Here is a 12951-nt window from a genome sequence, read left to right on the forward strand (position 1 = left end):
CTGCCATGTCAGAGTCAGGGGTACAGATGGACCCAAGAATTGTGGAAGCTATAAACAGGGTGCAGGTGTCCGACTTGATGGACAGTGATGGCCTCACTCCCTTGCAGAAGACAAGGTCTTTCTCGGGGATGGTGCTACAGTATCAGCACTTTATTGAGGATTGCTCCATCAAGGCTAAGTAAGCCCTTTTTCAAGCTCGTTTCAGGCCAGGGAACTGGCCCACCAAGTGTCAAAATGCCTTTGAGACCTTGAAGCACGATCTGTCACATACAGATAGATAGATAGATAGATAGATAGATAGATAGATAGATAGATAGATAGATAGATAGATAGATAGATAGATAGATAGATAGATAGATAGATAGATAGATAGATAGATTTTGCATTTTTTTCCGAAAGGGTTTTGATAATTAATTGGAAAGAAAAAAATGCATTCCACTGTAGTTTTCATTTTTACCACCAAGTGGCAGCAAGAGTTTGTTGAGTGCTGCAAAGGAGCGTTTGCCTTGGCTTGTTTGCAGGCGTGTCAGCAGTGGCTGTTCTGGGGGGGGGGGGGGGGGGGGGCAGCGGGGACCAGTGCCCCTGTAGCACCGATTCTGGCCGCCCCTGTGGCCCCCCCCCCCCCCCCCCCTCCGAGCGCAGATTACGCAGTCGTGCCGAGTCGCCGACGCGAAAGGTGGAACGAAAGTGCGGGATTTAACATTCTAGTCGGACCCTTTAATGCGCTGCGCCATTTAAAAATGAGCGGGAAAATGAGAAGCAGTCCGCAGAGAAGGAAATTACCACGACACGAGTGCTATTTGCGTGTGTGTTTGTGTGTGTGCGCGTGTTTGTGTGTGTGCGTGTGTTTGTGTGTGTGTGTGTGTGTGTGTGTGCGTGTGTGTCTGTGTGTAACTTTTTTAGTCTCCCTTTTTATTTTAATTTTTATTTAACAGGATCATTAAATAAGACATTGCCTTTTAAAATTTGGATAATTATATGCATGTAAAACATCTAGCTTCAGTGTATTTGCAATTTTTGTCCCCGGCAGGCTGGTACCATATCATCCCCTGGCTTGAATATTCTCAACAGATGGACACGGCGTATTGTTACGCTTGCAGACATTTTAGCCCTCCTAATACTGTTTTCTTCTCATCACTGTAATGTTATGACTACAATTTCAAAGTCTAAAGAAATAAAAAGTCAAATAAGATTTCGAATCTGTCTTTTTAGCCCTGGGTTGAATGTGCCCCCCCCCCCCCATCAAAACCCCTGGCCCCAGCCCGGCCCCCTCAGTGAAATTGATCCAGAACCGCCCCTGCGTGTCAGCAGTTAGTTATAAATACTTAATTGCTCGTTAAAACAGAAATGAGCACGAATGGGTCGGACGCTGCAGATCCATTCAATATTATCTGAAATCGCAAAGCAGGGTGTTAACTTGGTTTGCAGTCTGTGTGTTGATAGCCATTGTTGGATACGCACACACACACGCACACACACACACACACGCACGCGCACCCAGCCACACACACACACACATATACACACACACGCACACACACACGCATGATTCGGACTGCACTGAGTATAACTGTGGCTCCTCATCCTCACTGCAGTGTGACGTGGTGGACATTGTGCAGTGTACAGACTGAATAGTCAATCTCACACTCTGCTGTGGGCTCAAGACTAGTGATATCCTACTTCTGCACAATGGATGACAAAAACAGCAGTTTTTTTTGGCTGGGGCTCTTTCGTAGCTCCTCCAGTTCTGCAGGGCTATGGGACATCTGCAATGCAGAAGTCTAAATATAGCAGTGGAGGTAGAGGGCGAGAGCGAGAGAGGCAGACAGACAGAAGGATGGAGGGGTGTTGGTGGAGAGAAGATGACACTTAAACAAAATAAGAGTCATGTCTACATTAACTATATATGTATGTATATATATATATATAGAGAGAGAGAGAGAGAGAGAGAGAGATTTTTTTCCCCCAAGAACATCTGAATGCTGTAAAACTTTCTAGAACAGGGGTGTCAAAGTCATTTTTGTTGCGGGCCACATTGGAGTCACCATTTCCCTTGGAGGACCACTATGACTGTCAAACCATATCAAGAAGTCAAGAATAATGGTTTATTAAATGATCGTTGAAGTGACTCTGATTAGGACTCTGGTCACAAGAAAATGCTTAAAATGTGTGTTATTTATTACAAATGAGAATTTGAAATTTTGCAAGATATTAGCAAGCATCAATCATGGAAGTTGACGTGATTGATTTGCTTTCGCGGGCCACATAAAATGATGTGGCGGGCCAGATCTGGCCCCGGGCCTTGACTTTGACACCGGTGTTCTAGAAGGATGTTCTAGAGACAGGTGCCCAAGTGTCCATTTGTAAGTCAGCACATAGTACATAAGGTCACTTGGGACACTGGTCAGTAAGTAAGGCAGTAAGTTTCAATCACCTAAAATCATATTGCAAAGTGTCAGTGAGGAGGAGGATTGCAAACGCATCCCCACAACACTAAATCTGCTGAGTGAAGCACACGAAGCGCCACCACCAGATCAAGGGCATTGCTTCAGCAAGCAACACACGAGATGCCTACGACATGGCATTGATCCAACCTCTGAATTTTCAATGAATCTGCTCACTTTCACATCAATATCCTCACTTTGCAGGCCCATAACTGCGTCATTGATCTCCAGGTGTCACATGCATTGACACAGGAAGATTTCACCAACTCCAAATCATTTGGAGTTGGTGAAAAACCCCCCGCAAATGTTCAGAATCCGTATGATTTGTGCGATACGGCCATATATGTAAGATTCACCACAAAATCCGTATGAACTATGGCTAAACCGTATGAGTTGACAGGTATGTGAATGGTACACGAAACAAACTCTGAATGAGAATAATGAGAACGATAAAAGATATAGTGCTACAGCTCTGATCACAAGCTGCAATTGCAGACTGCTGAGCGCTAACAACTTCCAGTGACAGAGGTCACGCACCACCGTAAGTTAAAGATTTATGTGCTTTATTTTATTTTTATTTATTTTTATACTTTTTGTGAAAATGAGACTGATAAAATGATTCGGATGCAGTGTACATTAACACAAAAAATATATTACTAACAAGCACAAAGCCACACAAATGGTTGGGGTTTTTTTCTCCTCTACACTACTCGGGATCGACTTGGCCAGTCCACGATCTACCAGTCGATCGCGATCGACGTAATGGGCACCCCTGGTATATGTGTTTTGTTACTTCTTGCCACTTCCCTGAAACCAAATTTAAGTTTGCATGGTGAGAATATGGTGGTCATCAAAAAGTTCCAAGTTCTGAGGGCGATTCTTTTGCAGTTCAGATGGTGAGAAAAGACAGGTCAGGTCTGCGCTATCTGATTACAATGCAAATTTTTTAGGAATATGTTTGGGGGGAGCAAAAAAATGAAAATGACGCCTAAAATTTATGCAAAGACGCGGCACACATCTTTGTACGTGTTTCTAGAGAGGCTCGTACCAGAAGAGAAAAAAGTCGCAGGACATGTTTGGATCATAAATGGCTTTATTTGGCTTTGAGAGAAATATCACTGCGCATTCGCTAGCAGCATGTACAGTCACAGTTATTTACAAAGCAGATCAACCTTGTTAAAGTGTCGGTATTCCTCTTCTACCTCAGCGTTAGGTACGACAGCGGATGAGGCCGTGTTGTAGTTTATAGTTTCAGTTATGGTTAAGGCAAGTTTAAATTGAACACACAACAAGCAAATAATGATTAGCAACCACGGGTGCAGTATTCAAGCTCTGAGAATCAGGCCATGCATCGTTTCATTCATTTGTCAAGGAGAAGGTAGCGCAAGCAAGTGGGACGTGATGAACGGTGCCGTGACTGACACTTCAGATTGGAGTAAAACGAAAACAAGAACAACAATAAAAGGTTGAGGTGAAAATAGCCCTTGGACGTCCCATCGAATCACGAACCATCTGCCACTTGCAGTCTGAGTGGAGGGCTGTCAGTGTCACTCTCAGCTGCCTGCCACTCAGCCATGCTCACAACGCTACGTTCAACAAAAATACGGCCATGATTTTTTGACAAACACACTTCAACTCGGTTGGTTCTCACGAAGAAAGAAAGAACAGAAAGGAAGCGGGTAAATGAATCGAGGGAAGATACTTGAAAAATGACATGTAACGATAGACTGGACACGCCGTTTGTGTTTCGCTCTGTTTCGTTTTTGAATATGCACACAGAGACAGTTTGGTATGACCAAGTTGTTCATTCAAGCAAATAAACACACCAGCACGTATGTATGTATACTATATGAGTTGCAATCATTGCTGCATTTTGGCATTGGGATGCAAAGACAAAAAGGTAAATGGCTACGGATGGTCGACGGTGAATGCTGACTTTTATTTTCACATTGTATAACGTGATGAGGACGGGACACTGATGCCAGGGAGGAAGATCGTTTTTTAATTGTGGGACACACAAGTTTGGACCCAAATGGAAGCAATTCATTCTGCTTTACAATCCAGAATGACAAGCTGATGTTACGTAGTGAGCTGGTACTGTTATTATTGCCCCCCCCCCCCCCCCAAAAAAAAAGAAAAGGCCAGGCCGTCAACTTTTAACTGTCAAAATCTAGTAGCACCGTAAAAGTTGGACTGGCTTTTCGTGTCATGCTTTGTGCATTTGTCTTTAAGCGTGTGTGCTATAGTATGTGCAGTTTTTATTTTGAGGGTTTTTCTTAATGGTCGTGATTGGCACATCAATTGCTTTCGTAGAGAAAATGATCTCTTTACGGCATCATACGATCTGATCAAGTGTAGATGCATCTCATTCAGGTGCTGATTCAGTTACCCCCATCTAAATTCATCATCTTTTACAGGAACACCTTGCAAAGAGACGAAACCGACAGAAAAATAGAATGCTGTGTGTGTGCGTGTGTGTGTGCGTGTGCGTGTGTGTGTGTGTGTGTGTGTGGGTGGGTGGGTGTGTGTGCGCGAGTGCGCGTGCGTGCGTGCGTGTCATTCGTCACTATAGCTTACAAGCAGGAACAATGAGAAATGATGATGATGATGATGAAGAAGAAACTACACAAGCAGTTTAGTTCTTGCTGGTCTTCTCAGTGGGGCTCTCCTTCTTCTTCTCCTTCTCATCCTTCCCTTTTGGCTTCTCCTCCTCTTCCTCCTCCTCGTCCTCCTCAGCATCACCTCCCTCCTGGTCGGCTCCCTCGTCGTCATCCTCTCCCTCCTCCTCATTCTCCTCATCCTCGTCCTCCTTATCCTCATCTTCTGCCTCCTCTTCCTCTGGTTTGGACTTCCTGTAGGCTCCCAGGGAGTACGGGCGGGACGACATGTAGGAGAAGCCGGGGTAACCGGACTGCACCATGGCACCACCGAAGGAGCTGAGGCGGCACTCCTCGCCTTCCAGCAGTTTCCTACACACCCAAGGACCAGTGCAATAGATTACATCGCCACCTTTGTTGCAACTATTATGACAAAAAGGGGAACCTTAAATGTAGGGTGACACAATTTGATGATCTGAAATTTTTGTATTGCAAGATTCCACATACTTGCCTTATAGCTGTCAGAATGGGACTATTACTGTTGTTGATATAGCTGTTGTTGTGCCCATTGTTCTCCCACTTCTTCATCCTGTTTTCTCCCTCTAGCTAATCTTTGCCCCCCCCCCCTGCCCCTCCCTCCCCGACATTCTGCCCCGCTCAACCCAGCTGGCCAAGGCAGACGGTAACGTCATAGTGCCGAGCTTTTGTTTGAGGTTTCTTCAATGTGTAAAGTTACTTGAAATCATTTCAACTGTGAACTGTCCCTGTGGAGATAAAAGTGGCCTGACATATTTAGATTGTGAATATGCACATACACTGTAAAATAATAATAATAATCATGATAATGTTGGGTTAACTCCAAATTTTAAGGCAGCAAACTTTGGTAACATTTTCAGTTGGGCAATTCAACTGAATGCGTTTCTGAAAATTGGCTTTTATACAACAAAGAGAGAAGAGTTTACAGAACTTTTATTGAACGCCAATTGAAAGATATAAGTCACAACACCTTGCTGCCATAAATGTCAGTAATTTATATTTTAAAGTTTTTGCAACTTAAATTAAATATTTCAGGCCCCCCGAAATTAATTAATTAATTTACTTATTTACTTACAGTGAACTCTACATCTAGATGAGTTGACTATCAAGCCTCCTGACTCCGCTTTGCTACAAACTGAATTGATTGTTTCACGATGGGCGACACTCATACCTGTCAACTCATACGCTTTAGCCATAGTTCATACGGATTTTGCGGTGAATCTTACGTATATGGCCGTATCGCATAAATCATACGGATTCTGAAAATTTGGTGAAAAAAGTAACGCAGGAATACAACTCTGAACACAGTAATGCCACTAAGTAGAATGATGATTAGACATTAACCAGACATTGTATTATGGAGATCTACAATAAATATCATTGAAAATTTCATGGGTCTTTTTTTTCTGCCGTTATTTTGACATATAAAATCCTTTGGTATGTTATAAGGATTTTTTGCTCTTTATAAGGATTTTTTTGGTAGTTTATACAGGTTGGCGCTCCGAAAAGTTGACAGGTATGGACACTGCTACTAACAATGGCGGTATTGTTCAGAATGTTTCAAACCTGTAAGCGGCTATTTCAATGTCAAGCGCCATTTTGACATTGAGCAGATCCTGGTATTCGCGCAGGTGTCGGGACATTTCTCCTTTGGTGCTGTGCAGTGCAGCCTCCAGCTGCTGAATGGTATCCTATAATCACATGCATTGGCATATGGTCAAGCGAAACATCGAAGGAGGTGATCATCCATATAGCAGCTAAGACCTGCATTCAGCAGGGCTGTGCAGTGTTCGTATTTTGTGACTTGTAGTCTGAATCGTTAAATACTTCCTGTCTTCCCCCCTACCTGCATGTCTCCAATTTCATTGTTGTGACGATCCTCCATCTCAGCAATCTGCCGCTCGAGGGCCTCATTATGGCCCCTGAGGGCCTCAATCTCCAGGGTGCGGGCTTGCACCTGCCTGCGGTACTCGGTCAGCTCCTCCTTGGAGTGCTTGATGGCATCCTGGTTGCGAGCAGCGGCCTCGGTCACCGTTGCAAACTTGGAACGATACCATTCCTCTGCCTGGGCCTGGTTCCTACATGACAGGTTCTCATACTGAGCCCTGATGTCCTTCAGGGCTGCAGCCAGGTCCGGTTTGCTCATGTCCATCTCCACTGATACCTGGACAGTTTTCAAAGGCATTTTAGATTCAGATGTTATAATTGCAATTTTGGAGGCAGTAAGTATCGTCGAGTTGATGGTGCTTGTGTTGCATTGCTTCATCAAGATCATCAAGATGCGCCTAACTGGCCAGTGAATGTGCATTTGATCTATGCTTATGAGGTGAATTGTTGTTGATTGATTGTTGGAGGACTGAATTGAATGCTTAACTGCTGACTCGAGCTTCTGCTGTGCAGTCACACGTTTATATGGCAAAAAATTGGCAATACCCTGGAGAAATCAACCTGCAACAACCATCTTTCACTATATTGACTTCACTATAAGTTACATTTACTCACAGAGGTCTTGAATTTTCCTTGCTTTAAACCTGATTGTACAATACCAGATGAATACCAGATTAGAAGTGGGAGTAAATTATATATTTTGAATATATTGTTGCTGTGAACCCTTTTTTTATGTTTATTACTGTGCTGCTAGTAAAATAGGTCCTTTTTCAGAAGTTGTGTGAAGAGCAAGTCAGGGGGCCTGTCCTGACTACTGCGCCTCGGGGAGACCACACCCTTCAATGATGCGTTATTTCTGCGCATTTTTCAACCCTCCCTCACCTTTATCACTCCCCTCTTCTCAAATGTAACCGATTTGTTCCCTTAGAACACAGGTGTCAAATCCAAGGCCCTGGGGCCAGATCTGGCCCGCCACATCATTTTATGTGGCCCGCAAAACCAAATCAAAGATGGTAACTTTCATGATCTTTACCAACATTTCAAATTCTCATTTGTAATAAGTACGAGTGATACTGTAAGCATTTTCTTGTTACCAACCCCCTGGTTTCAGTCATAAAGACCCTAAAATCTGGCCCGTGACAAAATGAGTTTGAAATCCCTGCCTTAGAACTATCAATACAATCACAAATTAAAATGTCTTTCTGTATTGCTCTGTAATGTAGGATTCACTTCTCCGTATGATATACAGTACACCATTTTTTAAATGAATACAACTCTGCCAGGGCTGTGACTGTTTTTGTATTGGATAATATGTACGGGATAGATAGATAGATAGATAGATAGATAGATAGATAGATAGATAGATAGATAGATAGATAGATAGATAGATAGATAGATAGATAGATAGATAGATAGACAGACAGACAGACAGACAGATAGATAGATAGATAGATAGATAGATAGATAGATAGATAGATAGATAGATAGATAGATAGATAGATGAGGTTCTACATCTAAAGGTTGTCACCGGTCATAAGAGCTTGTTGTAAAAAGGGTGGGACCACGGATCTGAAACATAGTGAACTGCCATAGCCTACCATATGGCTTGAGTGCGCATTAATTCAATAAGGCAGAATGCGTCAAATCGCGATTAAAAAAAAACGTCTGGGTGGTTTATTTACATTCCAACACGGTACATATTGGCTAATGTAGCATCTGTACAATATTAAAATGCAATGCGCAGCAGAGCTGCAGTGCCATTATGGGACACTACTGCTGTGTAGCACAATATTGCGCTTTATATCGAGCTCGTAAAGTTTGCAAACTGTAAGGCGTAAGGCGACGCCTACCTGCGTGGCCTGGAGGGACGACTGCATCTCTTGCAGCTCCTCCTCGTGAACTTTCCTCAGGAAAGCGATCTCGTCCAGCAGCGACTCGACTTTCTTCTCGAGCTCCAGGCGCGCCAAGGTGGCGTCGTCCACGTCCTTGCGGTAGCCCTTCAAGGTGTTCTCCGCCTCCTCCCGCAACCTGGTCTCCTCGTCGAGTTTCTCCCGCAGGCGCTCCAGAGCCTCGTTCATCTGGACGCAGTCCAGGTGCATCTGGTTCTTCTCGTGGGTCAGCTCCTCGACGCGCGCGCGGAGCTCGCGGATCTCCTGCTCGTAGAGCTCGTGAAGGCGCGACGGCTCGCTGTTGCGTTGCCGCAGCAACGTCACCTCCGCCTCGAGAACTTTGTTCTGCTGCTCCAGGTTGTGCACTTTCTCGATGAAGGACACGAAGCGGTCGTTGAGCCCCTGCAGTTGTTCCTTCTCGTTGGTTCGGATGATTTTGAATTCGTTGGTGACCGCCGTGGACTGGCTCAGGTCCACCAGGGAGTCCTGCATGGACGAGGAGAAGACGCGACCGGGCGCGGCGCTCCTGCGGTAGCTGCTGGACGAGATGACCGCGGGGGAGCCATAGGTGCGACTGCGGTACCCCGAGGAGTGCACACGGGACGGGCTGCTGCTGATGCTACTGATCATCCCCGCACGCCCGGCACGCGGGGAATCGCCGAATATCTTCCGATAGGAACTGCTGCTATACATTTCACTTGAGTAGCTCATGTTTTCTTAGCCACTTGCTGGTGCGTGCCGAGCCGTAAAAGTGGAGCGAGTGTGAGACACAAAGTGAGTTCAAGCGCGGTGTGCGTGCAGTGATCGAGTTCCACGCAGGTACTTTTATAGGGAGGGGCGCCTGCGCATCATCTGACGCAGAAACAACGGTAGAGGGGATGGATGGATGCGGGGGCAGCGATTTGGGAGGGGACCTGCTATCCCATGCAGATTCCCCCACCCTCTTGGGAGACAAGAATTCACTCATTCAGCGCCTCTTTGCTGTCGTGTCACCCAAGTATCGACATGCAACTCGCCAAACCAAAACACTTGGGACACGTGTGTCCATCTAAAATTCACCCTCAACGTGACGATATGTCATTGCAAGCAGGTGATGACAAAAAAAAAAAAAACTCAAATAAAGGATTTTCTCATTGCCACCAGGAGACTTGACATCCCTGGTGTGCTTGTGGTTCTTTTATCCGCTGTCATTGCAGAAATGGGATCGATGCGGGGCCCACAGCTGTGCGTCGGGGTGCGTTTTGTTATACTGCAGTCTGCCCCCACCCCTTCCTATCCCCACCTCTGCATTGAGACAAACATTTTTATGATATGCTCTCACACTCCCCTGGAACGTGAAAACTTGCATATGTGTTTCTGCTTAAGAGGGAATGCATTTGATTGTTATTTGATTATTAATTACTGCAATTGGAGTATATCCTGCCTACCACCCGATGACAGCCGGGATAGGCTCCAGCACCGTTGTGAAGATAAGCGGTTTGGAAAATGATGGTTATTAATGAACGCCAACTAACATTTCTTTCTCGCAGGATTATACCATTTAAGTGCAGCGAGTGTCTACACAAAGTGTCACAAAACAATTCATTCTTGATTGTAACCCCAAGGTCACGGCATCAATAATATTCAGTCATCCGATGACATTGAAGTGATGTCTAGATGTGTTTCTGGCCTTGGTCCTTGTCCAGGCCGGTTTTGAGATGAGACCACACCCATGCACTCACACACAGCCTGCAGCCTTGCCACCTCGATACAATGAGGATGAGCCAATGCAAAGTCATTGGAAATAACTTTTAAACAGTATTTCCAATGTACAGTACCTTAAAATGACCAACCGTACTTGTCTCCATAAGTTTTATTTATGATTCTATGCAATTTATCCAATAGGAGGAACCAAACACTCATCGGTCCATCATTGTTTCCCCACATACCCGAATAATCTTCACACTTGGACACTTTTAATGCAATCATCATGTTGGAGTATTCCTACTTCACGTTTGATTATTCTTATGCATCCACCCATGTGGCCATTCATATAAGGTAGACACAATATAATGTGCATTTAGTTCATCACCTTTGTTGGTTGGAAGGCATTGGGTCTATAATAGATCGGTTGGCCAACGAAAGCAAAGGGAGTAACAATCAGAGACAGTATGCAGTGTTGCACCGAGCCGCTTTGCAGGGAGTGGTGGTGACACAAGCGCCAGCTGAAGAGGTGGGGCGGCGCGTGGGCTGACAGTGACTCAGCAGGATGGGAAAAGTCACTGCTTGCTGGTACTATCATCCACTCACAAGCACACCCACCGTACTCTCTATGCAGTTACTGATAGACATGGTCAAGAGATACCACAGTTATTGGATTCGTTCAGTTAACATATAAACAAACAAATATGATCAAATCACCAAAGCCAAAATACAGCTGTGACATTAGCAAACAAAGCACTCAGGCACTGACTATGATATCATTTTCAGTTGACAGTAAGTGTGGCAGTACAAGGCAAAATGAAAGCCCCTTAAATAGATTTTAAAAAGGTGGATTTTTCTGCTTAATTCATATTCCACAAACACAATATTAATCGGAATACTGTGTTTGGACTAGTGGGTGTGCATAGGATATAAAGTATTACTTTATTTTTTAAAATCTGACTTCCCATCTAATGAAAGAAAAACTCGAATTAATAATAACCATCCATCCATCCATTTTCTAATCCGCTTATCCTCAAAAGGGTCGCCGGTGTGCCGGAGCCTATCCGAGCTGTCATAGTAGTAGGTGTCATAAACCCTGAACTGGTTGCAAGCCAACCGCAGGACACACGTAGACGAACAACTATCAGCGCTCACACTCACACCTAGGGACCATTTAGAGCAGGCATGTCCAGCTCCGGGCCTGCTTTCCATCTCTCTCGGCTGCAACACACCTGATTCAGATGATCAGCTCATCATCCAGCTCTGAAGCAGCATTAGAACATTCCTCATTATTTGAATCAGGTGTGTTGCTCCTGGGAGAGCTGGAAAACAGACAGGACAGCGGCCCTTGAGGACCGACTTTGGACACCCCTGATTTAGAGTCTTTCATTAACCTGCCACGCATGTTTTTGGAATTATGGGAGGAAACCAGAGTGCCTTTCATGAGCGCTGATCAAAATCCTATTGAACATCTTGAATTGAGGTGAAACATGCCGCCTGGAGAAACCACCCTTCAAATCTTCGACAACTTCATCAGTTTGCTCATGAAGAGTGGGCAAAAATACCCGCTGAGAGATATAGAAGTCAGATTTAGCATTATAAAAATCATTTGTAGTAGCTTTTTCAAAAGGTTGTGGGAGGTGGGGTGTGCTCAGTGAATTATAACCATAATTTTTGTTCGGCCTGTTTCATTTTTTTTTTTAAATAATTCTCCTGAACAATTCAAAAGCAATGTCTGATTTCCATTGGATAATTGTATTATTATTATTATTTCAGAAACCGAGGGGTACACAAATAAGAAAGTCCGTGGACTATTTTGACACGCAGACCCAGTTGTCAGAGGTGTTATTCAGTCACAAACAAGAAGATGGTGCTGTCCTTCCAGCAGACACTCTTGGCGTTGTCAGGGCTTTCCGAAAAATGGCGGACAGCAACGCCCCTCCCGCATACAGATAATCGATGTCGAAAATACACAGACGAACACGCTCAATGTCAAAGTAAACTGACTTGATGGTTGTTTACAAAAGGAAACCAGCAGTGTATTTAGTATTCATGTTGTTGGGGTTCTCAGAATGTGAGAGAGAGAGAGAGAGAGAGAGAGAGAGAGAGAGAGAGAGAGAGAGAGAGAGAGAGAGAGAGAGAGAGAGAGAGAGAGAGAGAGAGAGAGAGAGAGACACACACACAGTATTGAAAAAATTCTATGCATTCATACATCCATACTAGTCGTGGTAGTCCAATGTAGTTGGGGCCCGTGCCCCTGTTGAGCTTTATGCCTAGCAATGCCCCTGCCTTAGAATTGTGGTGAATTAAGAAATGTTGGTGTCATTGTGCTTTTTAGATATGATTGGCTATTAACTAGCAAATCAGTGCATGAGATCGAGGTACAGTCTATCTCTATCTGGTAGACTATGAGAA

The 12951-nt window shown here is 44.5% G+C and overlaps 1 protein-coding gene across 1 annotated transcript; it reads right to left on the bottom strand.

Annotated features, from left to right (window-relative positions):
* Window positions 1–3519: 3519 nt before the first annotated feature.
* On the bottom strand, window positions 3520–9666 carry neff1 (neuronal intermediate filament family member 1). The gene is made up of 4 exons (XM_086112397.1): window positions 8815–9666; window positions 6924–7241; window positions 6644–6768; window positions 3520–5413 (listed from the first exon to the last, which is right to left on the bottom strand). The coding sequence occupies exons 1-4, from the start codon at window positions 9562–9564 to the stop codon at window positions 5080–5082; spliced, it is 1527 nt and encodes a 508-aa protein (XP_085968523.1). The 5' UTR covers window positions 9565–9666; the 3' UTR covers window positions 3520–5079.
* Between the last annotated feature and the right edge of the window lie 3285 nt (window positions 9667–12951).

The sequence above is a fragment of the Hippocampus guttulatus genome, chromosome 5 (assembly GCF_054856545.1).
Source record: "Hippocampus guttulatus isolate MCC_2025c chromosome 5, RoL_Hgut_1.0, whole genome shotgun sequence".
Lineage (NCBI taxonomy): Eukaryota > Metazoa > Chordata > Actinopteri > Syngnathiformes > Syngnathidae > Hippocampus > Hippocampus guttulatus.

Bases quoted from the DNA above. Each gene is read 5' to 3' on its own strand.
- neff1 (XM_086112397.1), bottom strand. From the start codon at position 9,564: ATGAGCTACTCAAGTGAAATGTATAGCAGCAGTTCCTATCGGAAGATA. The intron at 6,769-6,923 runs GTAGGGGGGAAG...ATGTGATTATAG, and splicing joins ATGAAATTGGAGACATGCAG to GATACCATTCAGCAGCTGGA. The intron at 5,414-6,643 runs GTTTGAAACATT...TTGGGTGTGTAG, and splicing joins ATTGAAATAGCCGCTTACAG to GAAACTGCTGGAAGGCGAGG.